The sequence below is a fragment of the Amia ocellicauda genome, chromosome 15 (genome assembly GCF_036373705.1).
Source record: "Amia ocellicauda isolate fAmiCal2 chromosome 15, fAmiCal2.hap1, whole genome shotgun sequence".
Taxonomy (NCBI): domain Eukaryota; kingdom Metazoa; phylum Chordata; class Actinopteri; order Amiiformes; family Amiidae; genus Amia; species Amia ocellicauda.
Genome location: NC_089864.1, coordinates 771,142 through 798,142, shown reverse-complemented (window position 1 = coordinate 798,142; position 27,001 = coordinate 771,142). Strand labels below are relative to the sequence as shown.

The following is a 27,001-nucleotide window of genomic DNA, read 5'->3' as shown; positions in this document are numbered from 1 at the left end:
TGTGGGGTCTGTATTAGGGTCTGTGTGTCTGGAGTGTCTGTGGGGTCTGTATTAGGGTCTGTGTGTCAGGAGTGTCTGTGGGGTCTGTATTAGGGTCTGTGTCTCTGTGTCTGGAGTGTCTGTGGGGTCTGTATTAGGGTCTGTGTGTCAGGAGTGTCTGTGGGGTCTGTATTAGGGTCTGTGTGTCAGGAGTGTCTGTGGGGTCTGTATTAGGGTGTGTGTGTCAGGAGTGTCTGTGGGGTCTGTATTAGGGTCTGTGTGTCAGGAGTGTCTGTGGGGTCTGTATTAGGGTCTGTGTGTCAGGAGTGTCTGTGGGGTCTGTATTAGGGTCTGTGTGTCTCTGTGTCTGGAGTGTCTGTGGGGTCTGTATTAGGGTCTGTGTGTCAGGAGTGTCTGTGGGGTCTGTATTAGGGTCTGTGTGTCAGGAGTGTCTGTGGGGTCTGTATTAGGGTCTCTGTGTCAGGAGTGTCTGTGGGGTCTGTATTAGGGTCTGTGTGTCTGTGTGTCAGAAGTGTCTGTTGGGTCTGTATTAAGGTCTGTGTGTCAGGAGTGTCTGTGGGGTCTGTATTAGGGTCTGTGTGTCAGGAGTGTCTGTGGGGTCTGTATTAGGGTCTCTGTGTCAGGAGTGTCTCTGGGGTCTGTATTAGGGTCTGTGTGTCTCTTGGGCTCTTTTTTTGGCTCTGTGTTTATATCTATTTTTCTCTCTCTCAGGGAGGAGGAGGACTGAAAGGAAATGAAGGACCAGCAGGTCCCCCTGGCCCAGCGGTGAGTTAATCTCTCTCTTTCTCTATATCACTCATTCCTTCTCTCTCTTTCTCGCTCTCTATACCAATTTCTTGTCTCGGTGTCAGTCTCTAACTCCAGTATATGTGTGTTTCAGGGTTCTCCAGGAGAAAGGGGTCAAGCAGGTACAGGGGGTCCAGTTGGCCCCCCTGGCAGACCCGGCCCCCAGGGTCCTCCTGGCCCGTCTGGAGAGAAGGGCGTGCCTGTGAGTACCATCACTCTCCACACAACACACTGACTACACTACACTATACTGTCACCTGTCATTCTCCACACAACACACTGCTTAACAACACACTGACTACACTGTACTGTCACACTGCATAATAACACACTGACTACACTGTACTGTTACCTTTCATACTGTATAACAACACACTGACTACACTGTACTGGCACCTGTCACATTGCATAACAACACACTGACTACACTGTACTGTCACTCTGCACACAACACACTGACTACACTGTACTGTCACCTGTCACACTGTATAACAACACACTGACTACACACTAGTCACACTGTGCCTCACATTATCACAGTGTACTGAACACACACTGTCACACCATCACACTGTACTGTACTGTATACACATACATGTTTTACTGTGAATAGTACTGTAACCCATGATAACTATATACACACAATATACACGTAGTACACTATATACACAAACTGACAGTGCACTCTGTTCACACAGCAACAACTAAATATCTCTTCCATTGTTAGTATTGTTTTTTAAATGCTTTATATCTTCATCTTTCCCCATGCTCTCACCCCTTCTTCTTCCCAATTCCCCTTCTCTCACTCTCTCTCTCTCTCACTCAGGGTGAGAAAGGTCCCATCGGTCCAGCAGGCAGAGACGGCATCCAGGGACCAGTGGGGCTGCCAGGCCCAGCCGGACCTCCAGGCGTCCCTGGGGAGGATGGAGACAAGGCCAGTGCAAGGGCTTGGGGGGGCTGACAAATCTAGTCCCAGGATGCAGGCCTTAGTACACGTGATCGCAGTGACTGCAGCTGATAGCTTTGGAGCCACAGTTACAGTTGTAAACCATTGCTGCTGCAGTGTGAATACATGTATTCCATCTGCTATAATATCAGTGGTCGTAGCAATGTATTACTGTGTTATTACGTGGTTATGTATTCTGTTATTGATAGTGTACATGAGTTAGTGTGTTCCCGTATTGTGTCAGTAGCATTCCAGGTTAATTTCCAATTATGGGCTCAGTGCCATACTATATTTTTAAGATGTTATTGATAGTGTATTGATGGATATCACTAATACTGTGTACTGTATAACTCCTGTGTTATTACATCATTATTAACATGCTACTACAATAGTATTACCTGATATGTAGTGTAATTAACAATGTATCCCTGTGCTATTACAGGGTGAGGTTGGAGAGCACGGACAGAAGGGAGGAAAGGGAGACAAAGGAGAACATGTGAGTGAGAACCATCTTTCAGTTTATTATATATATATATATATATATATATATATATATTTATCTCTCTCTACATTTTACACTCAGTGTTTATTAGTGTGTGTATTTTCCTGTGTGTCACGTTGTGTGTGTGTGTGTGTGTGTGTGTATAAGTAGTCCAGTGTGCATGTGTTAGTATGTGTATATAGTGTAACAGTGTGTGTCAGTGTGTTTATATGACTGTGTGTCTGTGTGTAACAGTGTGTGTGTTTCTCTTCCAGGGCCCCCCCGGCCCCCCAGGTCCGATGGGTCCAGTGGGTCAGCCAGGCCCGGCGGTGAGTGACCTCCACAGCTCCTCCTCTGTTACTGTCAGGAGAACACTGTTACACTTCTGTTTTCGTCTCTTCCCCCACCCCCCATCTCTATCTCTCTCTCTCAATCCCCCCTCTCTCCCTCTTTCTCTCCATCCCTCGAATTCAATTACATTAAAAAATTTACTAATTAACATCAGTGTTGCCAATGGTTTGACAGATATGTCTAGTGATCAGGAACAGGGCAATGGGAACAATAAATACAGGAATTATACATTTTAGACATTTAAACATTTATTTAAAATTTTCATTCATTCTCTCTCTCTCTCTTTCTCAGGGTGCGGATGGAGAGACAGGTGCGCGGGGACAGCAGGGGCCGTTCGGGGCAAAGGGAGATGAGGGTTCCCGTGGATTCCCTGGCCCCCCCGGACCCATCGGTCTGCAGGTCAGAATACAGAGACCACCCCCCCATCTCTCCGGGAAGGGATACATAACTGTCTATCTGATTAGTGTGCTCTAGGGCACAGTCAGTGTATCAGTGTATCAGTGTGTCAGTCAGTCTGTCAGTGTGTTCGTCAGTAAGTCTGTCAGTGTATTATTAATATACACCTACACTATACTCTGTACAGTTAGCATCAGAAAGCACTGCCTTGCTCTGGTGATTTGTAATGATTGATGCCTTGTACTTCATTGTATTTTTGCACTTATGTTGTAAGTCGCCCTGAATAAGTGCGTCTGCCAAGAAATAATAATAATAATAATAATAATAATAATAATAATAATAATAATAATAATAATAATCTGCAGTAACAGAGCTGTAACCCCAGAGGCCAGCACTTGTCATGGTTTCAGTAGAAAGGTTGCCACCTGCAGTAACTCACTTCATACACTAGATGGCACAGAGCAGTCACAGTGTGATGTCTGTGTTTGACTGACAGTGTTTGTGCCCCTATGGATTGTGTGTGATTGATTTCTGGGTTATTAAGTGTGTGTAACTAATTGTGTGTTGGTGATTCTAGTGGGTTCAGTTGTGTGTGGCTGATGTGATGGGTTTTGATTGCCCAGTGTGTTTTGTGTATCGAGTATTGTGTATTGATTGCCCGTGTGTGTTTTTTTTTTCAGGGACTGCCCGGACCCTCCGGAGAGAAGGGAGAGACTGGAGATGTCGGACCCCTGGTGAGACTGATGATATTATCATTGATATTTTAATTATTGTTATGTATGAGGAGTGTAAATAAGATAAATATATTGCTTGGTACTTTACAGTGACAGTCTTTAACAGTAGTTTTTCTCTCTCCCTCTCTCTGTAGGGCCCCCCTGGCCCCCCCGGTCCCAGAGGCCCTGCTGGTCCCAGTGGAGCTGATGTGAGTGATGCCAGCACCTTTACAACACCCTTACAACACGCGATACTACTGCTTTACAGCACAACACAGATAGCCTGCTGTTTCACCATGTATTCATTCACAATGCTCATTGCACAGTGCTGCCCACTGCTGTCCAGTCCAGACTTCAGTCAGATACTTGTCATACTTAGTATAAGAAGAAAAAATAAAGAAAGTTGACCAGCTACACACTTTATTGTCATCGACCACACAGTAGAGTGAACTGTGCTCATTATAACTCTTTATTGCCAATACTTTTTTCTATATGCGAGCTAACAAAATTCATCAGTGCATTTGAGTTCATATATATGACAAAGAGTGAAATTAAAACAATGTAGAGAACACACTGTTTGTCTTGTGAAGTTACTGAGCTATTGTGGTGCCTGTATTTTCTTTTGTGTTGCTGAGAAGCGGAGTTTACTTTGCAACATTCTGTACTTTTTCCCAGGGTGATTTATTGAGTTGTTGCTTTACCTGTAGTCAATTATTTCCCTACTATTGTTTGTCTGTTTTAGTGCTTCTGGTACCGTAAAAAAAGGGCCTACAGTTACTCATTCATTTGTCTAAACTAATAGCTGCAGCGCACTGTGCTGGTGATGAATCTGATTTATACGAGTCTTATACGCTTGTAGACGTGCACATGGACTATATTGTCTTCGTATTACATTTCCCAAGCCTAGGCCATTATCCAGAGTCACTGTGATACCCTCCCACTGATGACGCTGCATATCATGTGACTCAGTCATGTGACTCAGTTCAGTTAGTGAGTCATTTGACTCTTTATTGTCAGCTGGTTAAGTGTTTCTCTCGCTCTGCTCTCAGGGTCCCCAAGGTCCCCCCGGAGGTCTCGGTAACCCTGGCAACCAGGGAGAGAAGGTGAGGTTGTGGCTGCGGTGGCACCCCCTGTCCTGCTGCTCTGGGGGCGATGTTGCCCCTGTGGAAATCCATTCAATACTGTAGCACAGAGTGGAATGAGTGTCAGAGACTGAAGCTGGAAGATGAAGCTCTATAGTAATGTCTCTGTGTGTGTCTAACAGTGTCTGTCTGTCTGTCTCTGTGTACAACAGTGTCTGTCTGTCTGTCTCTGTGTGTACAACAGTGTCTGTCTGTGTGTGTGTGTATAACAGTATCTGTCTGTCTGTGTGTGTATAACAGTATCTGCATGTCTGTCTCTGTGTGTATAACAGTGTCTGTCTGTCTGTCTCTGTGTGTATAACAGTGTTTATGTGTGTGTGTGTATATAATAGTATCTGCCTGTCTGTCTGTGTGTATATAACAGGGTCTGTATGTCTGTGTATAAAAGCATCTGCCTGTCTGTGTATAACAGTGTCTGCCTGTCTGTCTTTTTGTATCTAACAGTGTCTGTCTGTCTGTCGTGTGTATAACAGTATCTGTCTGTCTAACAATGTCTGCCTGTCTGTCTGTGTGTCTAACAGTGTCTGACTGTCTGTATCTGTCTGTGTGTGTATAACAGGGTCTGCCTGTCTGTCTGTGTATCTAACAGTGTCTGTCTCTGTGTGTAGAACAGGGTCTGCCTGTCTGTCTCTGTTACTGTCTCTACCAAGTCTCTCCAGCTGTGCATCTGTGTGTTCATCACAGTACCTGTCTGTCTGTGTCTGTCTGTCTGTCAGGGATTGAATGTAAGTCTGTGTGACCGTGTCTGTGTCTTTATAAGTCTGTCGGTCTGCCTGTCTGTCTCATTCTCTGTCTATCTGCCCGTCTCATTCTCTGTCTGTCTGTCTGTCTGTCTGTCTGCAGGGCGAGCCTGGCGAGGCAGGAGCACCAGGAGTAGGAGGAGAGCCTGGAGGAAAGGTCAGAGGTCAATTGTTGAAACCAGTGTTGCCAAGCTCTGTTGATTGACAGCCTATATTATCCAATGAGATGTTGTCTGTTAACTGATAGACAGTCCATGCTGTCCAGTGGCAGACCGTGGGGGTGTGGTTATGCAGGGACAAGCTGTGTCATCCAATGAGAGGCTGTGTTGACTGATTGGCAGCATCTTGTCCAGTGGCATTTGGAGCTGTGTTGACTGACAGATGTGTTGTCCAATGGCAGGGCCCCCGCGGGGAGCGTGGAGAGAAGGGAGAGGCGGGACAGCCGGGAGCAGCCGGCCCGGCAGGAGGGAAGGGGCCGGTTGGAGACGATGGGCCCAAAGGAAACCCTGTGAGTTTAACACTACACTCACCGCAGCACTGACACACAACACTGTACAACACACTGTATACTGATATACACACTGTAACAGACAACTTTATACACCATCAGTGCAGTGTTAATCTACTGTGCAGTCATTTACAGTGCACTTACACTCACAGTATAATCTGTACAGTTAGCATCCTATAAACACATACTGCTGAATAGCTCATACACTGGCATATCACACACCGCAATATACAATATACATGAACATGATACACGTTATAGCACACTGTATAACACACTTGCTCTGTAATTAACACACTGTACAATATTAACTGTGCATGTTATAGCACACTGTATAACACTCGCTCTGTAATTGACACACTGTACAATATTAACTGTACATGTTATTGTACACTGCATAACACACACACTCTGTAACAAACACACTGTATAATACTGTATAATACAGTTATAGCACAGGGTATAACACTCTGTAACAAACACACTGTACAATACTAACTCTGCATGTTATAGCACACTGTATAACACACTCTAATAAACACACTGTACAATAATAACTATACATGTTATAATACACTGTATAACACACTTACTCTGTAATAAACACACTGTACAATACTGTATAATACAGTTATAGCACACTATATAACACACTTACTCTGTAATAAACACTATACAATACTGTATAATGCAGTTATAGCACACTGTATACCACACTCACTCTGTAATAAACACACTGTATAATACTGTATAATACAGTTATAGCACACTGCATAAGATACTCACACTAATAAACACCCTGTATAATACTACCTGTGCATGTTATAGCACACAATAATTCTGCCTCTCTCTCTCTCTCTCTTTCTCTCTCAGGGCCCAGTTGGTTTTCCTGGTGACCCCGGACCCCCTGGTGAACAAGGTCCCAGAGTGAGTATAATAATACCCCCCTTAATGCCACACTATCCTGATACCCAGAACTACCCCAAATACCACTACATACCCAGACACCATTAACTTCCCCAAACACTTCCCTTTAATACCGCATTAATACCCCAGACACCCTTGTAAATAGCCTACTTACTACCCCAAATACCACAAACACCACTAGATGCTCCCAATACCTTCCTTCAGGACCCTAGATACCCCCTCAGATTAAATATCCCATCTGATACTATAATTACCCCTTTCACAATGCCCCCCCTACCCTCTGTATAATACAAATACCCCCTGCACCCCCTCTCCGACTCAACCAGTTTCCTGTGTAAAGTGTTAATAATCTCTCTCTCTCTGTTTCAGGGTCAAGATGGAGCGAAGGGAGAGAGAGGAGAGGATGGAGAACAGGGACAAGCGGTGAGTCTCTCCTCCTCACAGCTGACACTCTCACTCCATCCCTCACTCTCTCATTGTAGGGTCTGTGTCAGGAGTTCCTCTGGGGTCATTAAACAAGCAGACAATTAGTGTGTACTTTATTAACCCCCTTCCCTCTCTCTCTCTCAGGGTTCTCCAGGACCCACCGGTGAAGCTGGTCCCCCAGGACCCCCTGGAAAGAGGGTGAGATCTGTGTGGTGACGGTCGGGGAGAGCGGGGCACCAGTCAGTCAGTCAGTGTATCAGACATTCATACTGAGGTGTAATTGTTCTTGATTGTAATGGATTTGTTTTTCTTTCCCAGGGTCCTGCTGGAACGAGAGGTGCAGAGGGGAGACAGGGAGAGAAGGGCAGCAAGGTGAGTGGTCCAGGGTTCAGCACCAGGGGTCATGAGACGTGATCGCACCCAGGACCCCAACAAACACAGACGCTAAATCTTTCTTCTCTCTTTCTCCGTTTCAGTGCGTGTCTGTGCTTCTCTATACCTCTTTCTTTCTCTCCACCTTTGTCACTATATGTTTTTTCTTTCTGTTTTCTCCCGTAATGTGTCTTCCTGTCTCTGTCTCTATGACTCTCTCTCTAATTGTCTTTCTGTCTGTCTCTCTGGACTCTCAATAATCTTCTTTGTCTTCTCTAATTTAGTTTCTTTCTGTCTGTTTCTCTGTCTCTCTATCACTCTCTCTACTGAACTGTCTCCCTGACTTTCTCTCTAATTTATTTCCTTTCTGTCTGTCTCTGTCTCTGTGTCTCTCTCTCTACTGAACTGTCTCTCTAATTAACCATCTATCTTGTCTCTCTGTCTGTCTCTCTAATTAAGTGTCTGTCTGTCTCCTTGACTGTCTGTGTTAATGCAGCATTGTGTTCGGTCACCATCGGTATTGATGTATTAATTGTTAAGTGTAAATACACAGTGTAGTCCTCCAGTATCCAGTCTGTCTGCCAGTGCGTCTGTACCGTATTAACCTCTCTCTCTCTCTCAGGGTGACTCGGGTGCGATCGGTCCTGCTGGGAAGACTGGCCCAGTGGGGCCTCAGGGACCTCCTGGAAAACCAGGAACAGAGGGACTGAGGGGGCTACCAGGATCTGTGGTGAGAAGAAAGAGACACACTGACACACAGACACAGTGACACATACAGATCCACACTCACTCACTGACACACACAGACACAGTGACACACAATCACTCACTCACTGACACACAGACACAGTGACACACACACTCACTGACACACAGACACAGTGACACACAATCACTCACTGACACACAGACACAGTGACACACACACACTCACTCACTGACACACACAGGCACAGTGACACACTCACTCATTGACACACACTCACTGACACACACACACACTCACTCAGAGTTTTAGTTTTGTTGACACAACTCATACAAACTATCCAAACTACAATCATAATAATCATACACATGTTCATATTAGCATATTCTACGTGTGCCTATTCGTAAATACACTCATTCTACATAATGAAGACATTACAAATTAGGTAACCCCTCAGAACAGCTTTAAACCTTTTTTATGGAAAGGTTATGTGTCGTGGTGTAGTGGGCTGAACACTGTGCTGTGGAGATGGAGGCACTCAATGATGTGGTTCAAGTGGGACATTTCAAATTGGTTGGTCACATATGTATTTATTGTTATTACTATAATACTAATGCTTTTCCTGTTATTATTATTCCGTACAATAGTGGGGTTAAGTCTGTTAACCATTGAGTATAGTTATGCCTGCTTTAAGTTATATATTTTGAGCCTTCATCTGTGTACACTTTCTGAGGTCCGGACCACATGGACCGAGTTGTGGTCCCTTTTGATAAGCATGACATTGATTGTGTGGTTTTATACAGTTTTAACTGTTACATATGTAGCGGCCTCAGTCAACTGTACGTTTTTCACTTTGATCACTTTGATTAAATACACCTATATCACATCGGCACGTTTGTGTTCTCCCCTCCAGTCCCCGTGCAGTTCGATGTTTAATTGAATAATCAAATAGAGTATTTAAAGCCCCTGTGTCGCCAGTTAAGGGATGGCCACTCCTTTGATGTGTAGTCCTTCAATAAACCCAAATGTGTTGACAGCACATTGTTTTTTTTTTTTTTCATGTCCTCAATAAACCACCGTAACTGTCCTTTTAATGTTCAATATTTAATTTGTCTCTCTCCTTTCCCTCTCTCTGCCTCACTCCCTCTCTCTCTCTCTCTTTCTCAGGGTGAACAAGGATCTCCAGGTGCTACAGGACAGAAGGGACCCCCAGGACCCTTGGTAAGGGAGGGAGGGATGAGGGATAGAAGGGGTGGGGGATGGTGGGAATGAGGGATAGAAGGGGGGAGGGAGGTAGGGATTGAGGGAGAGAGGAAGGAGGGAATGGGGATAAAAGGGGAGAAGGAGGGAAGCAATGAGGGAGAATGGAGGAGGGAGGGAATAAGAAAAAGAGAGGGAGAAAGGAGGGAAGGTACGAGGGATAGATGGAGGGGGAGGGAGGGAATGAGGGAGAGAGAAGGGAGAGGGAAGGAGGGTATGAGAGATATAGGGAGGGTAGGTGAGCAAGTGAGTGTGAGAGTGTGGAAAGAGGGAGAGAAGGTTGGAGTGAATGGAGAGAGAGAAGTACAGAATGAGGGAGGGAGAGGGAGTGGGAGATAACAGGATAAGTGTGAGGGACAGAGAGAGGGAGCTAAAGATGGAGGAGTGGTGTGAGTGATAGAGGAAGGGGAGTGAGTCACGTAGGGGAGGGGAGTGGTGGAGGGAGGAGGCTATGATGAGAGGGAGTGAGATAGAAAGATGGAGGAAGTGATGTAGAGAGAGAGGAGGTCAAACAGTGAGAGAGTGAGTGAGAGAGTGAATGAAACAGTGTTGGAATGTGTCACTGTGTCAGTGTGTTAATGTATCAATGACATGACCTAATATTTTCTGTATTAATCCCATCCTTCTCTCCTTCCCCTCATCATCCCTCTCCCCTCCTCGCTCCCCATCTCCTACCCTACCTCCCGCTCAACTCCTCCTCTCTCCCTCCCTCCTCCAATAAACCTCTTCTTGCCTCATCCCTCTTTCCTCCCCTTTCTCACTCCTTCTCCCACACCCACCTCTCACTTTCCCACCCCCCCTCTCTCCCCATCCCTCTCCTTCCTTTGCCCTCTCTTCCTCTCTTCCTCCCCCCTCCAGGGTCCTCCAGGGCTGCCGGGGCTGCGCGGAGACCCGGGTTCGAAGGGAGAGAAGGGACACCCTGGTCTGATCGGCCTGATTGGACCTACTGGGGAGCAGGGCGAGAAGGGCGACAGGGGCCTGCCGGGGCCACAGGGCAACACCGGGCCCAAGGGAGACACCGTGAGTCATCCTCACAGCTGGAACTGCCCCACTCAGCCTGTATCTGCCCCTTCACTTCCTACTGCTACACCAGGACAACTGAAACTGCCCCAGACAGCATAGCACTGTCCTCAGAAGAGATGTATCTGCCTCCTCCATTATCAGAGCTCTCTCTCCCTCCCTCAGCGCTGTGTGTCTCGGGGCTTCCTCCCTCCCTCTCTCTCAGTGCTATGTATTTGTGTGTTTCAGGGTTTCGCTGGATCCACTGGGCCCCTGGGCCCCTCTGGCCCCCCTGGCCTGCCTGTGAGTATCAGCCGTACCGCACTGCCCAATCTGCCTGCACTATTATCATCATCATCATTCTGTACAACCACTGTATAATATCACAGTAACAGTCTAAACAATGTAAAGTACTGACCCTTTCTCTCTCTCTCAGGGTCCTCCTGGTCTTAAAGGTGCTAAGGGAGCTACGGTGAGTCTCACTCTCTCTCTCTCTAATTTGATCTCTCCATTCTTGGAGCTGATTGTCCGTATTGTCTCTCTCTCTCACTGTGCTTTGTGTCTTTGCAGGGTCATATTTACAGTGTTCATGATATTGTGCTGTCCTGTCTGTCTCTCTCTCTGTAGGGTTCTGCTGGTCCCAAAGGAGAGAAAGGTGTGCAGGGACCTCCTGGGCCTCCTGTAAGTACCTGTTCATTTCTCCTGATTAGTGTAATTTCTGTCATCACTGAGACAGTATCATTCAGTCCAACATCTCTTAGAATTAGTGTACTTCAGTGTCCAATTGTAGTCAAAGTCTCTGTGTAAACCTAGTTTTTCTCTATGTCAGGAGTGTCTCTGGAGTCTGTATTAGGGTCTGACTAAATGCCCACTCTCCCGCTCTCTCTCTCTCTCTCAGGGTCCTCCAGGTGAGGCGATCCAGCCGCTGCCCTTCCAGATGCCCAAGAAGTCGAAGCGCTCCATCGACGCCAGTCAGTTCGAGGAGGCGGAGTCCCGGGCTGAGACGCAGGCCGATTGGGCGTCGGACTGGGTGGGCGTGGCCGAGGGCAGCATGGAGGAGATCCTCGGCTCCCTGAACTCCATGAAGGCAGACATTGACCACCTGAGGAACCCGCTGGGCACCCACGACAGCCCCGCCCGCACCTGCCAGGACCTGCGCCTGAGCCAGCCTGAGTTTAAGGACGGTACGGCGGCTAATGAGACAATTGCATTAATTAATGACAGTGATGCTAATACTAATAATGATAATACTGATAGTGAAACAGATACTGACACTGATAATAATAGTAATAATTCTGATTTTGATACTGATACTATTACCGATACTAATAATAAATCTTATACTGATACTGATACTAATACCGATACTGATACTAATACCAATACCAATACCAATACCAATACTAATACTAATAATACTGATACTATTACCGATACTAATAATATATCTTATACTGATACTGATACTAACACCAATACTGATACTGATAATACTGATTTTGATACTGATACTAATACTGATACTGATAATAATACTGACACTATTACTCACACTAATAATACATTTTATACTGATAATACCAATACTAATACTAATACCATACTGATACTGATAATACTGATACTAATAAAATATCTGATACTACTACTGACACTGATAAAAAAGTGATAATTCTGATTTTGATACTGATATTAATAATATATCTAATACTAATACTGATATTGCTAATAGTAGTGATAATACTGGTATTGATACTGATACTGATACTGATAGTGATACTATTAATGATACTAATAATAAATCTGATACTGATAATGATATTAATAATAGTGGTGATAATACTGATATTGATACTAATACCGATACTGATAATAATACTGATACTAATAATACATCTGATACTGGTAGTGATAGCAATATTTATACTGCTGATAATGATAATGATGACCTTGATACTGCCAGGGCTGGGGACTCTGCCAGCCCATGATGATTAATGAGCCAATTACATGATTTAGTGACAGGGACAGTGATGCTGATACTGATGCAGTAACTGATGATAATGAGAAGGATGACAGTACCAGGACCTCGAATACACAGACAGTACAGCGATGTAATCAGTTAATCATTCATAAACAGCGATGTTAATTAGACTGATACAATATTTACACCCTTGCCTCCTGTTTCTGTATGTTAACCACTGCATTTACTGTGTTTGTGTTGTGTGTGTGTGTGTGCGTCTTTTTGTGTTGTGTTGTTCAGGCGAGTACTACATCGACCCAAACCAGGGCTGCTCCCGGGACTCATTCAAAGTGTTCTGTAACTTCACTGCGGGAGGAGAGACCTGCGTCCACCCCAGCAAGAGCAGCAGCGCTGTGAGACACTGTCATACACCGATATACACACCCACACACTGTACCACTGCTACACACACTGTACCACTGATACACACACTGTAACACACTGATACACTGATATACACATGAATACGCAGTAATGTACACACTGAAACACACTGATATAATAATTCCCTCCCTCCCTCTCTCAGGTGGAGATGAGCTCGTGGTCGGGAGAGACGCCAGGCTCCTGGTACAGCCAATTCAAGACCGGCAGCAAGGTGACACCCCCCTCCCTCTCTCTGTCTGCCTGCGTCTGTCACTCTATATCTGTTCTGCCTGTCTCGGTGTGTCTCAGTGTGTCAATTAAAATTCAAATTCAACATGAGCGTTACTGGCACGGCAAGTTTACTTAAGTGTTGCCAAAGCATTTAAGAGGCAGTGAAGATAATATAATTAATACAATAACAAAATAAAAGTAAAACATTAAATAGCTTTACAGGTATCTTACAGGTCTCTCTGTGTGTCTCTGTGTCTCTCTCTGTATCTCTCTGTGTCTGTGTCTCTCTCTGTGTCTCTGTGTTTCTCTGTATCTCTTTGTGTCTCTCTGTGTCTCTCTGTGTGTCTCTCTGTGTCTCTCTGTGTGTCTCTGTGTGTCTCTGTGTGTCTCTCTGTCTGTCTGTAAGAGGTCAATTACCTTATCGCCCAGTCAGTCACTGTACTCGTCTCCTAATCCTCCTCTCTCCTCTCCTCCGCTCCCTCTCTCAGTTCTCGTATGTGGACAACGAGGGCGGGCCGGTGGGTGTGGTCCAGATGACGTTCCTGCGGCTCCTGAGCGCCTCGGCGCGCCAGACCTTCACCTACAGCTGCCACCGCTCCATCGCCTGGCAACAGCACAGCGCCCCCGGCGACTACTCGCGCGCCCTGCGCTTCCTGGGCGCCAACGAGGAGGAGCTGAGCCACGACACCAGCGCCTACGTCAAGGCCCTGAGCGACGGCTGCTCTGTGAGTCAACGCAGTGCCACAACAGTGTGCAGACAATACAGAAAGCAAAGAGTCAGTATAGAGAGTTTAGGGGTCTCCCATAATCACTGCAGGGAAAATGAATCAGTGTGTCAGTCAGTGTTTCAATCAGTGTGTCAGTCAGTGTGTCAGTCACTCAGCGTGTCAGTCAGTCAGTCAGTCTGTGTTAATGTACTGTATTGTAAAGTTTATGTACACTATATTAACCCCTCCTCCTCTCTCTCAGTATCGTAAGGACCATGATAAGACAGTGCTGGAGGTGAACACGCCCCAGGTGGAGCAGCTCCCCCTGCTGGATGTGCAGGTCTCAGACTTTGGGGAACAATACCAGAAATTCGGCTTCGAACTGGGACCTGTCTGTTTCCTGGGCTGAGACTGAAACACACACACACACACACACACACACACACACACACACACACACACACACACCAGTAGCATACACAGACACAAACACTGACACTTTCACACACACTGTTACACACTCACTGTGACACACACACACACACTTCAGACCCAGGGAAAACATGTTACACAAAAGAATGACGGACAGCAAGAGAAAAACAAATGGGGAAAGACATAAAACAATCGAAAGAAGGAAAAGAGAAGAGAAAACCCCAAAAATGAAATGATACAAAGAAGATAAAGACCCCCACCCACAAAGAAGGGACAACATGGTGTGAGTTCCAACACAGACAACTTCCTGTCCAGCAGACACCCCTCCCCTCTCTCTCTCTCCATTTCAGATGTATCTCTGTATCTCGCACTCAACCCCTCCCTTCCTCCCTCTCTCTCTGTTCTGTCGCTCCCTCCCTCTCCTCCATCTATGATAAGCTGTGACCCGCTGTGGTTAACTTAACGAACTTGATCCGCCCTGAAGAGCCGCCCTCGTTAAGAGCTGGGTGGAGTTTAATTAACACTGCTACCACTGACATTGATACATTGATATTAACATTCAGATGAACACTGACGGCATCCAGCGCCGCGCCCGTTCCTACACGTTGGGTCACCGCTGCACTGGCGTGCATGTGTCTGTGTGTGCAGGTGGTGGGGGGTGCTGAACGGGGCACAGAGATGTACTGAATGTTGTATAAAACTGGCCAAATTCACTATGGAAACTGTACCGTGTGTGGACACGTCTCTGGTTTCTCTGTCTGTGTCGCTGTGTGTCTGTCTCTGTGTCTGTGTTCTGATTCTGGTTCCAGATCTCGGTATGGTTCTTGTTCCAGTGTGGAGTTCCTTTCTGATCCAGTACAGTTCAGTTTCATACCATCCAGTGCAGTACAGTGCAGTACAACAGCACAGTCCAGCATCATACAGTACAACACAGCACCCCCACTCCACTCCACACCTAACCAGAGACTGACTGTGTCTGAGAGCGAGAGGGAGAGAGAGGGCGGGCTGGCGAGGTGTAGAGATCCTTGCCTGTCTATTCCCAGAACGCCAGTACTGTTAATGTGGGGCTTTTTAATTGAAATCCAAATACATATTTATTTATCATAAACCCTCTCTCTCACACAGACATTCATACAGTCAAGTCACACTAAAGAGATGCAAGTCCTCCGATTGCTACGGCTGATCAGGGTATAAACTGTGGGTCTGATCCGACTCGTTGATGGGTCTCTAGCTAATTAACTAATATGGTTAATTGATTAATTGATGTGTCCCCCGTCAGCATCTCCAGAGTCTGTCTGTCTGCCTTCGAGAGAGAACTGCCCGTGCCCAGGAATAAATGTTACTCCAGTGTTTCATAACTGTACTGTTGTTGCTCTTAATATATTATTATTATCTGTTATTATAATTATCATTGCCTTGGAATGATATGTATAATGTCATTATTGTATATTTTATTTGAATTGCAACTTGAATACTGTGTTTCTGTCCAGTCTTGATGTGGGGGGAGAGAGATGGGGAGAGGGGTTTGGGAGATACACACAATTAAAACCGGGATGGTATTTTTCAAAAGGGGGTGAGAGGAGGTGAAATAGTGAAGTGGGGGAGGAGAGAGGAGAGGAACTCCATTCATCCTCTCACCCTCTCAGTCGCTCCACCACAGATCCCAGTTGCCCCAGAAGGATCGGTGTATCGGTCCGCGGGGCGACACACAGTATTACAGACACCACGGTGGAAATGGCAGAGAGAGCGTGCGGTGCGGCGAGGAAAATCACACACACAGACACTCTCACACACCTGTCTCTGTCTGATCGGTGGGGGAAGATATCGACTCGACTCTGTACCGATGGTGCTAAACGAAAACACGTCTGAGTCACTAGACTAGTCACTATTGCTAAAAAGGAAAAACGGGAACTTTTTAAGCAACACACAACTAAACTAAACCCTAATCAATCAATGGTGCTGAAAATGACAATAAAAAGTATTATTTTATAATGTTTGTAAGTATTTTTTGTATTTGTTTTTTCTGTAATATATAGCCTACTCTTTAAAAGCTGCTTCCCCACCACTCTCCTTGGTTGGCGAGTGCATGCTGCTTTCGGCCACAGACATATTTTTTTTTTATGTTTTTTAATTTAATTTAATTTAAGTTTAAACTTGATGGCTGCCTGCCAGTTCTGAACTTTGACCGTTACCTTAACCCTTCCTTAGTCCTGATGCTTACCCTGACCCTACAATTATCTCCTACCCTCGCTGTAACCTTTGCCCTGATGCCCTCTCTCCACCCCTGTGTCGCTACCCTGTCACACTAACACCCCACTCCCACGGTCCCACCTGGACCTGCTCCGTCAGATCCAGGCTGCCATGCTTTCACTATCCTTTACACCTCCCTCTCCTCCGTTCCCTGCATCCCACTCTTTGTCCCTGTCCCTCCCTCCTGCTCTGCTCTGCTCCGCCCCCCCTCCCCCGCTGGTGCCTGGTTCGTTAGCCTGTTTGTTAATTGTTGTTAATGGGTTGTGTGTGCCTGGCGTGACGTCGCTGCGCACTGTTCTGATTACTGTTCATTATGAGTCTCCCATTAAACCACATGCCAACGCAGCCTGCCTCTGGCCCTCTGTCTTGTGTGTGTGTGTGTGTGTGAGAGAGTATGTGTGTGACAGAGTCTGTGTGTGTGACAGTGTGTGTGACAGAGTCTGTGTGTGTGTACATCAAGTATGTAAGAGTGTGTGTGTGTGCGTGTGGTACTGAGTGTGTCTGTCTGTCTCTGTGTCTCTTCATCTGTCTCTCTTTGTATCTGTATCTGTCCAGTAAGAGTTATAAACTTTACATTTTAATGTATACAATCAATTCACATTGTTTCTGCAGGTTAGCTATGCTTTACAACACAGGGCAGATGTCACCCAATCACAGCACGCCTTCCTACAGACACTAAGGCACTGGGGGAGTGCAACAAGCTTCATTCTGATTGGTCCTCCCTTTTATTTTAGGATTCCAAAGGTGTGAAGGCATGGCCTATCTCAGCCAATGAACAGGCCTCCTGCAAAGAAGACAACACATATTGAGATAATTGATTAACAGGCTCAGAGTCAGTGCTGGGTCAGATCAGTGATGAGGTGTGTTGTGTCAGTGTCTGTGTGTACCGCTGTGTGTCTGGTTGTACTGTCAATGTGTCTGTGTGTACTTTCAGTGTGTTCCACTGTGTGTACCGTCAGTGTGTACTGCTGTGTGTCAGTGTGTCCTGTACCTGTGACTTCAATACTGGCTCCAGTGATGTAGCGACTGTCATCAGAGGCCAGGAAAGCGCACACATCGGCCACCTCTACACACACAGAGAGGGAGAGAGGAGAGGAAAGAGAAACACACATTGAAACACATACACATACACACACACACACACACACACACACACACACACACACACACATACACACACGCACACACGCACACTGGGTCTCTCAGTCTCACCTGCCGGCTCCCCCATCCGCCCCTGAGGAACCATAGAGGTGATCTGGAAAGACAGAGAGAGAGAGGGAAGGAGAGAGAGAGAGGTCACTGAAGGCACAGTATACACTTTAGTATAGGCTAAACAACACAATATGACAGACAATAACACACACCATAAAATGTCCAGTGTTACCTTGTCAATGACTTTGTGAGGCACCTTGTCAGTCATGGGAGTGGAAATGAAGCCGGGCAAAACACAGTTACACCTGATACCAAACCTGCAACAACACACACACACACACACACACACACAGTTACACCTGATACCAAACCTGCAACAACACACACACACAGTTACACCTGATACCAAACCTGCAACAACACACACACACACACACACACACAGTTACACCTGATACCAAACCTGCAACAACACACACACACACACACACACACACACACACAGTTACACCTGATACCAAACCTGCAACAACACACACACACACACACACACACACACACACACACACACACACACAGTTACATCTGATGCCAAACCTGCAACAACACACACACACACACACACACACACACACACACACACAGTTACACCTGATATGATACCAAACCAGCAACAACACACACACACACACACACACTCCCCCTCACTTGCTCAGCTCCTTGGCTGTGGTCCTCGTTAGCCCCTCCACTCCTGCTTTGGAGGCAGTGTAGTTCCCCTGGCCCACGTTGCCCACCTGCACAACACAGCGACAACAACAACAGTGAGCAAACATACAAACACACCCACAACTATACACACACAACACGTCTACACACACATCTGTGGCCCCCGTGTTGCACACTGCCCCTGCCCTCGGTCGCGATGGTCGCCTCACCTTGCCCACGATGCTGCCCACAGTAATAATGGAGCCCTTGGGGGCACCGCTGGCAACCAGTGACCTGGAGATGGCCTGGATCACAAGGAATGTCCCCTGAGAGAGAGAGAGAGAGAGAGAGAGAGAGAGGGAGGGAGAGGGAGATTATATATATATACAGTGAGGCAAAAAAGTATTTGATCCCCTGCTGATTTTGTACGTTTGCCCACTGACAAAGAAATGATCAGTCTATAATTTTAATGGTCGGTGTATTTTAACAGTGAGAGACAGAATAACAACAAAAAAATCCAGAAAAACGCATTTCAAAAAAGTTATACATTGATTTGCATGTTAATGAGGGAAATAAGTATTTGACCCCTTCGACTTAGTACTTGGTGGCAAAACCCTTGTTGGCAATCACAGAGGTCAGATATTTCTTGTAGTTGGCCACCAGGTTTGCACACATCTCAGGAGGGATTTTGTCCCACTCCTCTTTGCAGATCCTCTCCAAGTCATTAAGGTTTCGAGGCTGATGTTTGGCAACTCGAACCGTCAGCTCCCTCCACAGATTTTCTATGGGATTAAGGTCTGGAGACTGGCTAGGCCACTCCAGGACCTTAATGTGCTTCTTCTTGAGCCACTCCTTTGTTGCCTTGGCTGTGTGTTTTGGGTCATTGTCATGCTGGAATACCCATCCACGACCCATTTTCAATGCCCTGGCTGAGGGAAGGAGGTTCTCACCCAAGATTTGACGGTACATGTCCCCGTCCATCGTCCCTTTGATGCGGTGCAGTTGTCCTGTCCCCTTAGCAGAAAAACACCCCCAAAGCATAATGTTTCCACCTCCATGTTTGACGGTGGGGATGGTGTTCTTGGGGTCATTCCTTCTCCTCCAAACACGGCGAGTTGAGTTGATGCCAAAGAGCTCGATTTTGGTCTCATCTGACCACAACACTTTCACCCAGTTCTCCTCTGAATCATTCAGATGTTCATTGGCAAACTTCAGACGGGCCTGTACATGTGCTTTCTTGAGCAGGGGGACCTTGCGGGCGCTGCAGGATTTCAGTCCTTCACGGCATAGTGTATTACCAATTGTCTTCTTGGTGACTATGGTCCCAGCTGCCTTGAGATCATTATTCTCAGCTCGTTACCTGTATAAAAGACACCTGGGAGCCAGAAATCTTGCCGATTGGTAGGGGATCAAATACTTATTTCCCTCATTAACATGCAAATCAATTTATAACTTTTTTGAAATGTGTTTTTCTGGATGTTGTTGTTGTTATTCTGTCTCTCACTGTTAAAATACACCTACCATTAAAATTATAGGCTGATCATTTCTTTGTCAGTGGGAAAACGTACAAAATCAGCAGGCAATCAAATACCTTTTTCCCTCACTGTATATATACACAGGAATATGAGCTCCTAAAAAATATTTAGGAGAAGAATAGAAGAATAGAAATAGAATAGAAAGAATAGAAATTCTGAAGATAAACTAATACAAAAAAAAAGTTTAGAAAACCACAAGAAGATGAGAAAGCAGAGAGAGTTTCAGGAAGAAAAGTCAGAAAAGAAAAGCTGAAGACAAGAAGTGGTAAGACCTTTCACCTATAGAAACAAATAATATAACAAAATCAAGAAAATATATATAAAATAAATAAGCATTCTCAGTACTTGACTCCAACTGCACTGAGACTGATACAGATGTATCGAACAGCAGTCTGACTGCAGAGCTGCCTTTTGAAATCCGATACCCTGAAGACATTCGCTCTGCACAGGGCAAGAAGGATTACAAACAAGCTGTGATGAGAGCATCTCGTGAGACCCTCATCCTAGACTACAAAGGAGAAAACAGGGTCAAGAACAATCTACTGTTCTACACCCAGCACCGCCTTTCACAAAACCCTGTGCCAGACATACCCCAATAACAACAAGAGGGCCATTAGCAGAGGCAGGCAGATCTCAGTGCTGGTAGAGAAAGACACAGACAGTGTGATGCTCACTTTTAATGTATACTACAACGGGACCATCATGGTGCAGGGCAGCGAGAGCAGTCTGGACCAATTCGCTCTCAGCTTCCACACTTTAAAGCAGCAGACTGAGGCAGAGAAACGGGAGCCAGAGCCGGCCACCCTGCAGTCTGCCCCCAGGCACACTGAGCCAGACAGTGCCCCATCTCCCACAGACTGCCCCCCTGTCTCCCCAAAACTCTCCAGCAACATTAAAACACTAAAGGAATGCCTATCAGTGCTGGAGTTTGCGGAGTTCAGGGAGCAGACCCTGAGCACCCTGGCCCAGACCTCCTTGTGAGATCAGCTCCGGGATGAGATGCACAGACTAAAGATGCAGCACAAGGCTGAGATCCAGCAGTGAGAGACCTGGAGGAGCAGAGCCAAACCCTGAGGACAGAGCTGCGCAGAACGTGAGAGGAGCTGACCAGGACACCCCAGCACAGCCAGCTGAGGAGCCTGCAGAGCCAGCTGGAGGAGCTAAGAGAGGAGCTACACAGCACTGGAGCACAGAGACTGCACTGCACTGACCCCACAACACCTCCGACCCCTGACACACGCACACTATCAACAGAGCTCCCACTAATGCACAAACCCTTGAAACGCCACTCCCCCAAAACACACTCACCGCCACCCCACTCCTGATACACCACCTCCCCCCCTCCCAACTCTCGACACAAACCTGGAGCAGCAGGTCAGCACAGAGGTGGTCATTCTGAGCGACTCCAGTGGGAAGTTCCTGGATGAGCGGCGCCCCTTCCCCGGGAGAAAAGTGAAAAAGCTCTGGTGCCCGACAGCGCAGAGAGCCCTGGAGCTGCTCTGCCAGAGGAGGCGGTGCCAGGCCAAACACATCCTCATCCACACCGGCACGAAGGACCTGAGTGCCCGCAGGGGCAATGTGGCCTCAGCCCTGAGACAGGTGGCAACTGAAGCCACAGAGAAATTCTCCACGCTGCTGCCCCGCACAGACGTGCCCCCGCACACCATCCAGGCAATCAATGCAGAAGTGTCCCGAAGTTGTGCCCTCCTCCCCAACGCCCACCTGGCACACCACCGAGACATCCAGCCACATCACCTGTATGACCACGTCCACCTCAACAAGACGGGTGTGAGGATCTTCGCAAAAGTCCTCAAGGACACAGCCCTGTGCCGAAACCCCACACACCCTCACCTCGAGACCAGGAGCAAACCACCCAGCATCAGCCCCTGAGACCCCTGCGCTCCTCAGCTTTTGGAATAAAGAACACAGACACTGAACTGATCATCACTGTAAATAGTTCAGATGTTTTCATTCTTATAGAGACTTGGTGTTGTGCAGATGTGTCTATGCACTGTCCCAGTGGATACAGCGAGCTGATTGTGCCTTCCTACAAAAACCCCAGAGTCAGGCGTGGCAGGGCCTCCGGGGGGATTATCATGTGGTTCAGGGAGGAGCTCCGAGCAGCCCTGTCCCCAGTACAGAAGGAAGACACACACCTGTGGATGAAAATCAGAAAAGACACCCTACACACCCAAGAGCGGGAAGCAGGTAGTGCGCCTCTCTAAAGGCCTGGGTCTGTATATCGTCAATGGCAGGACCAGGGGGGACTCTCTGGGGAGATTCACATACTGCTCGGCTCTGGGCAGCAGTGTGGTGGACTACGCCATAACTGACCTGGACCCACAAGCCATCAATGCGTTTATAGTCAGACAACAATCTCCACTATCAGCCCACAGCCAAATAACACTCTACCTAAAAAGAGCAGTGCAGCCACAAATCAGAGCCAAACTTCCCACAAAACTGGTCTCCCTGCCCCCCAGTTACAGATGGTCAGATCCCAGTACAGAGAACTACACAAGAGCCCTGAACAGTGAGGAGACTGAAAACATGTTAGACAGATATCAATCCTGACACTATCAAATAAACCAAAACAGAATAAAACATTGAATGAAATATTTCAAAGATTGGCTTTAAAATCAAACATTAAAACAATTAAAAACCAAAAGAAAAAATCGTCTAAAAGAGAAAAAGAACAGTGGTGTGACCAGGAGTGTGAAACTTCTAGGAAACACCCGAGACATCTCTCCAACACTAAACACAGAGAGCCCGACAACCAGGAGGCTCGCCTCAGCTACTGCCAGGCCCTGCGGCACTACAAGCAACTCCTCAGGAAGAAAAAAGACCACTATATGGGCAGAAAACTGACAGAGATCGAAGAGGCTATTGACCAAAACTCTTTCTAGGAACTATACAAAAAATAAATACCCCAAAAACAAAAAATGAAATACCAATTCAAAATTGAGAAATCTGGAAAACACACTTTGAAAAACTTTACCAAAAGTTTGAAAACAATCCAAACCCAGAACAGGTTAAAATATTAGAAAACCTAAATAAATTGGAAGAAATCATTAATAATCATCAAAATCCCTTAGATAACCCAATCACAATACAGGAACTCAAGATCCTCAAACTCAGGAGAGCCTGCGGCCGACAGCATCAGCCCAGAGATGCTGAAGCATAGCAACTCCGAGCTGCAGGAGGCGCTGCTCAGACTCTTTAACTTGGCATCAATGCGTCAGGGAGCTTCTGCCTGGGTACGAACGCACTAAAAGACGAGGCACGCCGGGCATTTTATGCCATAAAGACACAATTGTGGAAAACAACAATACTAATAACGGTTTGGATTAAAATATTCAACTCCATCATCCAACCAGTCCTGCTACATGGGAGCAAAGTGTGGGGTCCCCTCATGAACCTCAATAATAAAAATTGGGACAAAAGCCCCACAGAAATATTCCACCTAGAATGTATTAAACACATGTTACACGAGAGCAGCCAAGCTCTGGCTGCACCTGAACACACAGAGCCCCAGTCCTACCAGCACGAGGCTCTCCTGAGCACCCAGCTCTGCCCAGACACGGACCCCCTGGGCCGGCTGGCTCTGAGGCTCACAGAGCCCGGACACACAGATCCCCAACACAACGACCACAACAACAACTTTACATGTATCTAACGAACAAATACACAAAAGAATGGAGAAATGAATTAGAGTTACAAAACAAACTGGAATGCTACTGGCCCTGAATAGAGAGATTCAATTGGCTGAATACTTACAAATCTGACTAAACAAAGGCTCAGCGACCACAGCCTCGCCATCGCAAAAGGCTGTTACAGAAACCCTGGGTGTCCAGAGCAGAGCAGCTGTGCAGCCAGTGTGACGGGGGAGCTGTACACAGAGCGCACGTCCTGCTGTCCTGCCCTCAATACGCATAAATCAGAGAGACCTACTTTATACAATTCACAACGCAAACCCCTGAGCTCAGTGTGCACCCGAGAGCGGCACACTCCCCGTCCTGCTGAGAGAGGAGGAGCGACGGCCATCACAGCAGCCCAGTGTGTGTGAGACACTGGCCTGAGGGTCAGAGTGAGACACCGGCCTGTGGGACTCCATTGTAAAACAAAACACAGTCGGGTTCATTGCTGCTTTGGCAATATTGTCATTGGTCATGCCAATAAAGCACCTTTGAATTGAATTGAATTGAGAGAGGGAGAAGGAGAGAGAGAGAGAGAGAGCAGAATGGAGAAGTGATACAAGACAGTGGGGTTAATAAACAGTGCCTGACTGCCTGGAGAGAGAGAGAGAGAGACAGGAAACAAAGAGGAAAGGAAATGAGATGGAGGGAGGGAATGGAGCTAGAGAGAGGGGGGACAGGGAGAGAAAGATGGTTAGAGAGAGAGGCAGAAAGACGGGTAAAGAGAGAGAAAGGGAGAGACAGATTGCAGGACAAAGACAGACAGAGGGAGGGAGGGGGAGGAGCGGCACCTTGAGGTTGACCTGAGTGACCCTGTCGAAGTGTCTCTCCTCCATCCTCAGCAGGAAGTCATCGGCAGTGATGCCCGCCGCGCTGACGCACACACAGGGGGGCCGGAAATACTCACACTGAGAGAGGGAGGGAGAGAGACTAAAATACAACAGTGTCCACAGTAGAGAACAGACGCACAGTCCAGACACACACAGACAGTCCAGACACTAACCTGTATGCCAGTGACCAATCCCTCCACACTCTCTTTCAAGGACACGTCCACCCTGAGGGCCACATGCCGCTGCCCCCCTGCACCCCCTGCCCCCGTCGCCAGGCTCCGCAGCGTCTCATTGGCCGACTCCTCGCTGACATCTGCCACCACCACTGAGGCGCCTTCGATGGCAAGACGTTGGCAAACCGCCCGGCCAATACCACTACCCCCTCCTGGAGGAGACAGAGAGAGAGAGGCGAGTACAATACAGACAGACAGACAGAATCTGAACAAATTAAATTAACACTGACTGGACACTACAGCACATTAACACTGACTGACTGACTGGACACTACAGCCCATTAACACTGACTGACTGGACACTACAGTACATTAACACTGACTGACTGGACACTACAGTACATTAACACTGACTGACTGGACACTACAGTACATTAACACTGACTGACTGGACACTACAGCACATTAACACTGACTGACTGGACACTACAGCACATTAACACTGACTGACTGACTGGACACTACAGCACATTAACACTGACTGACTGACTGGACACTACAGCACATTAACACTGACTGACTGACTGACTGGACACTACAGCACATTAACACTGACTGACTGGACACTACAGCACATTAACACTGACTGACTGGACACTACAGCACATTAACACTGACTGACTGACTGGACACTACAGCACATTAACACTGACTGACTGACTGGACACTACAGCACATTAACACTGACTGACTGACTGGACACTACAGCACATTAACACTGACTGACTGACTGACTGGACACTACAGCACATTAACACTGACTGACTGGACACTACAGCACATTAACACTGACTGACTGACTGGACACTACAGCACATTAACACTGACTGACTGACTGGACACTACAGCACATTAACACTGACTGACTGACTGGACACTACAGCACATTAACACTGACTGACTGACTGACTGGACACTACAGCACATTAACACTGACTGACTGGACACTACAGCACATTAACACTGACTGACTGGACACTACAGCACATTAACACTGACTGACTGGACACTACAGCACATTAACACTGACTGACTGACTGGACACTACAGCACATTAACACTGACTGACTGACTGACTGGACACTACAGCACATTAACACTGACTGACTGGACACTACAGCACATTAACACTGACTGACTGACTGGACACTACAGCACATTAACACTGACTGACTGACTGGACACTACAGCACATTAACACTGACTGACTGACTGGACACTACAGCCCATTAACACTGACTTGGCAGCAGTTGATATTGTGTTGCAGTGAACAGTGCCGCAGTAGTTACAGTGTAACGTACAGCAGCAGTGCAGTGCTACACTGTGTTAATGACCCTGTTGCCGGTGTGTTAATGACCCTGCTGCCGGTGTGTTAATGACCCTGTTGCCGGTGTGTTAATGACCCTGCTGCCGGTGTGTTAATGACCCTGTTGCCGGTGTGTTAATGACCCTGTTGCCGGTGTGTTAATGACCCTGCTGCCGGTGTGTTAATGAGAGCGGGCTGTGTGTTTGGTGAAGCGCTGACCCGTCACAAGCGCCAGCCGAGAGATCAGTCTATAGGGCGCCGCCATGACAGTCCGGCCGCAGGCTGACGTCACCGCGCACACGTCTGACAGCCGCCCCGCCGAGCCCCGCCCCCACAGTAACAATAAGGCAGTGCATTGTCCAGCTGCCTGTTACTGCAGGACTGCCTCACCGCCGGTTGCACACCGGTTTATGTCCTTACAGGTGACATGCAGACCGCAGTAATGCCTCAGATCCAAGGACTCACACGTTACACTGGAGCCCATGACCAGCTGTGAAAATTAATACTAGAAACATCACATATTTAATTCAGAAATTCAAATCTTAATTGATATATTGTTTTATACAGATAATAAACTTATTTTTTCAAGAAGAACATTTAAAAAATAAATCCTTTATTATATTCCTTAGGCTGCATATCCAGTCTGTTGCAGCACTTTGTTCAGCTAATGCATAAAGCAGGTGAACACTTTTCCAGCTGTGAATGTGAAACCTGTAGGTCTCCACTGTGACTCAGCTCCTCTGTTCATCTCGCTGCTCCGGTGCTTCACGGGTCCAGACAGGACCAGCACCA

The 27,001-nt window shown here is 46.9% G+C and overlaps 2 protein-coding genes across 5 annotated transcripts in view; one reads left to right on the top strand and one right to left on the bottom strand.

The window, feature by feature from the left end:
- col11a2 (collagen, type XI, alpha 2) overlaps positions 1-16,502 on the top strand; it is a 61,437-nt gene extending 44,935 nt beyond the window's left edge. For all 4 annotated transcript variants that reach the window (XM_066687206.1, XM_066687205.1, XM_066687207.1 and 1 more), the window contains 26 exons: positions 712-765; positions 881-988; positions 1,613-1,720; positions 2,175-2,228; positions 2,489-2,542; positions 2,856-2,963; positions 3,641-3,694; positions 3,829-3,882; positions 4,723-4,776; positions 5,659-5,712; positions 5,956-6,063; positions 6,937-6,990; positions 7,360-7,413; positions 7,561-7,614; positions 7,735-7,788; positions 8,411-8,518; positions 9,662-9,715; positions 10,613-10,774; positions 11,003-11,056; positions 11,190-11,225; positions 11,381-11,434; positions 11,652-11,937; positions 13,014-13,126; positions 13,300-13,368; positions 13,856-14,092; positions 14,337-16,502. In XM_066687206.1, the coding sequence (XP_066543303.1) occupies positions 712-765; positions 881-988; positions 1,613-1,720; positions 2,175-2,228; positions 2,489-2,542; positions 2,856-2,963; positions 3,641-3,694; positions 3,829-3,882; positions 4,723-4,776; positions 5,659-5,712; positions 5,956-6,063; positions 6,937-6,990; positions 7,360-7,413; positions 7,561-7,614; positions 7,735-7,788; positions 8,411-8,518; positions 9,662-9,715; positions 10,613-10,774; positions 11,003-11,056; positions 11,190-11,225; positions 11,381-11,434; positions 11,652-11,937; positions 13,014-13,126; positions 13,300-13,368; positions 13,856-14,092; positions 14,337-14,483 (2,346 nt within the window). In that variant the 3' untranslated portion in view covers positions 14,484-16,502. The remainder of the gene's footprint in view (positions 1-711; positions 766-880; positions 989-1,612; positions 1,721-2,174; positions 2,229-2,488; positions 2,543-2,855; positions 2,964-3,640; positions 3,695-3,828; positions 3,883-4,722; positions 4,777-5,658; positions 5,713-5,955; positions 6,064-6,936; positions 6,991-7,359; positions 7,414-7,560; positions 7,615-7,734; positions 7,789-8,410; positions 8,519-9,661; positions 9,716-10,612; positions 10,775-11,002; positions 11,057-11,189; positions 11,226-11,380; positions 11,435-11,651; positions 11,938-13,013; positions 13,127-13,299; positions 13,369-13,855; positions 14,093-14,336) is intronic.
- Positions 16,503-17,317: 815 nt separating this feature from the next.
- hsd17b8 (hydroxysteroid (17-beta) dehydrogenase 8) lies at positions 17,318-26,491 on the bottom strand. Its single transcript, XM_066687203.1, has 9 exons — positions 26,429-26,491; positions 24,844-25,055; positions 24,632-24,748; positions 18,844-18,939; positions 18,617-18,702; positions 18,141-18,225; positions 17,969-18,011; positions 17,748-17,822; positions 17,318-17,540 (listed from the first exon to the last, which is right to left on the bottom strand). The coding sequence occupies exons 1-9, from the start codon at positions 26,472-26,474 to the stop codon at positions 17,521-17,523; spliced, it is 780 nt and encodes a 259-aa protein (XP_066543300.1). The 5' UTR covers positions 26,475-26,491; the 3' UTR covers positions 17,318-17,520.
- Between the last annotated feature and the right edge of the window lie 510 nt (positions 26,492-27,001).